Source organism: Chrysochloris asiatica, unplaced genomic scaffold, assembly GCF_000296735.1.
Source record: "Chrysochloris asiatica unplaced genomic scaffold, ChrAsi1.0 scaffold00136, whole genome shotgun sequence".
In the NCBI taxonomy this organism is placed as follows: domain Eukaryota; kingdom Metazoa; phylum Chordata; class Mammalia; order Afrosoricida; family Chrysochloridae; genus Chrysochloris; species Chrysochloris asiatica.
Window position 1 is genome coordinate 2283288 of NW_006408654.1, and position 3330 is coordinate 2286617.

A 3330-nucleotide genomic window follows, 5' to 3' on the forward strand; every position below is an offset into this window, starting at 1 on the left:
CTAAATGTAGATAAACATACAGCAATATTTTAAGGGACAAAATTCATTTGGAAAAATAAACCTTTTTTCACTAATTTATAACTTTTCCTACCATATATGAATCTAAACCCGAGTTTACCCTTTGATTGAATATGAATGAGCCTCTCTAAATGACTATGAATTGTAACTTAGAAATTAAGTTCCTCTTCCAGTGCCTTCTTCCCTGTCATGGAGACTATCCATTCAGGGACAGGTGGTCCTTAAGCTATCACAGGAAATCAAAGGTAACACTTGAGCTTTCCTGTCAGGTGAGAAATCCTTGGGGTCCTCCAAATACCTGGCTCATTCATCTAAACAGAAGGGAATGGGATAATCAAGAAAAGATTAAAAATCACTAACAGCTCATTTTTCATTCTCCTACAAGTTTCTCTACTGGTGGTGGTGGTGGTGTGCCATGGAGTCGGTTCCGACTCATAGCGACCTCGTACAGGATTTCCAAGGCTGTAAATCTTTACGGGAGCAGAAAGCCACATTTATCTCCACGGAATAGCTGGTAGTTTCGAACTGCTGACCGTGAGATTAGCAGCCCAATTTGTAACTACTACGCTACCAGCTGTTTACGTGGAGTCCTGGTGTGGTGCTATGGGCTAATGTGTCAGACTGCAAAGTCGGTGATTCAAGCTTACCAGTTGCTCCTTGGAAACCCTACACAGGCTCTCTATGGGTCGGAATTGACTCGACGGCACTTAACAACAACATCACTGTTTATGGAGTCCTGCTTTGGCACTGCAGGATAATTCACTGGACCGCAAGGTCAGTTTGAGCTGCAAGGTCAGTAGCTCAAATACACTAGCTGCTCCTTGGAAAATCTATACGGGGTCACTCACTATAAGTTGGAACCAACTCTATGGCACTTAACAACAATAATCACTGTTTATAGGAGCTGGTGGCACTGTACAATAAGCACTGGATTTTGAACCATGAGGTTGGCGGATCTAGCTCACCAGCCACTCCACAGGGAGAGAGGGTTTCTGCTTCTGCAAAGATTTACAACCTCTTGATACAGGGTCGCTATGATTCAGAACTGAATCAATGGAACAACAATAATATCACTGTTAATGGTTAAATGTATAATACCAAATAAAAACTAAGCATTTGTCCTAATTTTTTTGTCTCAGAATAACATAAATTAAATACTACTCAGAATATTTTATCCAAATTTGAATGTATTCTCAATATACAGAGAAATCAGAAAAGGTTATGAAGCATTTCCAGGGCCCTTTAATTTTAAAGAAAAAAGATACTTTCATTTTATTCTGACAAGGACCATTTGTTTCTTTTGAATGTAGCCACAGACATTCTCATATATATTCACTCAGTTTACGCTATGCAAAGGAACACCCTCAAGTTTTCTACTTACCAAGGCCACAATTGGAATAGGCACACCAAATATCTCTTCATCCACTGTTCCAAAATTGTGACTTCAAATAAAATTGATGAAAAAATCATCACTTTAGAAAGATGAATTCCAAAATTCAGCAAATTGCTTTTAGTATAGATCAAAAGCTATATATAAACACAGCAATACCTTAATTAAACCAACATTTAATAAATTACTTTCCCTTCTAAGGTAAAAGAAATTCAGGGTCAATTTTGTTGGTTTCTACAGTTGATGTTCATTATTACCTTGTGTCCCTCAGGGGAGGCAGGAGCGAGAGTGGGATCGAAAGCAAGGAAGTAATGAGCCCGCTCCAACACATCTGAGCATAAAAACAGGTCATGAGAGTCCAGCCTAAGTCACACAAACTGGCAATTCAAAAAGAAGGGGAAAAAAATCTTTACCTTATATGGGTCAAAAAGTCCAGTTGTACTGGCATTTGAAAAATCTGTGGCATATTCAGAACCTAAATTTACATTGGAAATAATACATATATTATCAGATAGTATAAACAGACACCTGTTGCTGGTTTATAATCTGAAACTCTGTCTACTTCCAAAATCATGTCAACATGTGTATTTCCAATACAATGTCCAATGCAATTTGTCACTTACTCTTCAGGAACTCATTGTCATTTTATGATTCCTAATTTAAAAGGGAGGCCAGAGGGTTAGAAACGCTGAGCTTGTCTGTAATTATACCACTCACAAAGTGGTGGATCTGGTGTCCAAGTAGGACTTCCCACTGTTGTCCCCAAGTCTTGTATTGAAGGTTTCATTTTAATCTTAAAGTCACCTTCCTATAACAACAAATCCAAAACTCACCTAGCTTTATTGCAACAAGTAGCTATTAGGGTACAAAGAGCAGTATGTCTGCGATACAGGAAGGAAAAATAGAGGGGAAAAAAGTAAGTTCTGTTATTGTTTTTTAAGGTAAATCTTTTTGGACACATTGCAGTTACTAGAAATAGAAATATCACATCATCTTTTACCTTTTGTGAGCTTATATAACAACCAAGTATCAACAGTGCCAAAACAGCAATTTTCTTCTTCAGCTGCTTTTCGTACCTTGAAAACATAATACGATCAAATCTATTTTAAAAGGCTAAATTATTAAGTGCAAGAATCAAAGCAGAATTGTAGATAAAATATAATTCCATTTTTAAAAAATGAAATGTATCAAATGCTTTAAATGAGGTTCCTGGGGGTGCAAACAGTTTGAGACTGACTGGTGGTAGTTGTGTGCCGTGGGTCGGTTCCGACTCATAGCAGCCCTGTACAGGGTTTCTGAGGCTGTAAATCTTTACGGGAGCAGAAAGCCTCATCTGTCTCCCACGGAACAGCTGGTAGTTTCCAACTGCTGACCTTGAGTTTCGCAGCCCGACTCGTAACCACTATGGTACTAGAGTGGAAACTATACCTGGATGCTGAGTGGAAACAAACTCAATGGCACTTAACAATTAGCTTAAAGACGGGCAGTTTAAATCCACTCAGTGGTGTCACAAAGAAATATATAGCAATAGATTTTCATAAAGATTACAGCTAAAAGAGTTGGCATCAACTAGACAGAAATGTGTTTGGGTTTTTGGTTTATGCATATATAAAATACAGTTTATATATATATGTGTGTGTGTGTGTATGTTGTTATTGTTGTTAAGTGCCGTCAAGTCGATTCAATCCATAGCGACCCTGTATAGGGGTAACAAGGAGCAGCTGGTGAGCTTGAACCGCTGACCTTGCAGTTAAAACGGCTTTGCAGACTGGCATATTAGTCCACAGAGCCACTGTATGAGTGTGTGTGTGCATACAAACTGCAAAACTGTTTGAATTGCATGGTCAGTCCCTCTGCTCAGAAATCCTGTACAGGGTTGCAATGGGTTGGAACTGACTTGCTGGCACTTAACAACAATATAT

The 3330-nt window shown here is 38.6% G+C and overlaps 1 protein-coding gene across 1 annotated transcript in view; it reads right to left on the reverse strand.

Annotated features, from left to right (window-relative positions):
- GK5 (glycerol kinase 5 (putative)) overlaps positions 1–3330 on the reverse strand; it is a 135244-nt gene that overhangs the window by 60127 nt on the left and 71787 nt on the right. Inside the window, exons 6-9 of the mRNA XM_006869869.1 lie at positions 2409–2484; positions 1822–1883; positions 1666–1739; positions 1400–1460 (exon numbers count right to left, since the gene is read on the reverse strand). Of these exons, the coding sequence (XP_006869931.1) occupies positions 1400–1460; positions 1666–1739; positions 1822–1883; positions 2409–2484 (273 nt within the window). The remainder of the gene's footprint in view (positions 1–1399; positions 1461–1665; positions 1740–1821; positions 1884–2408; positions 2485–3330) is intronic.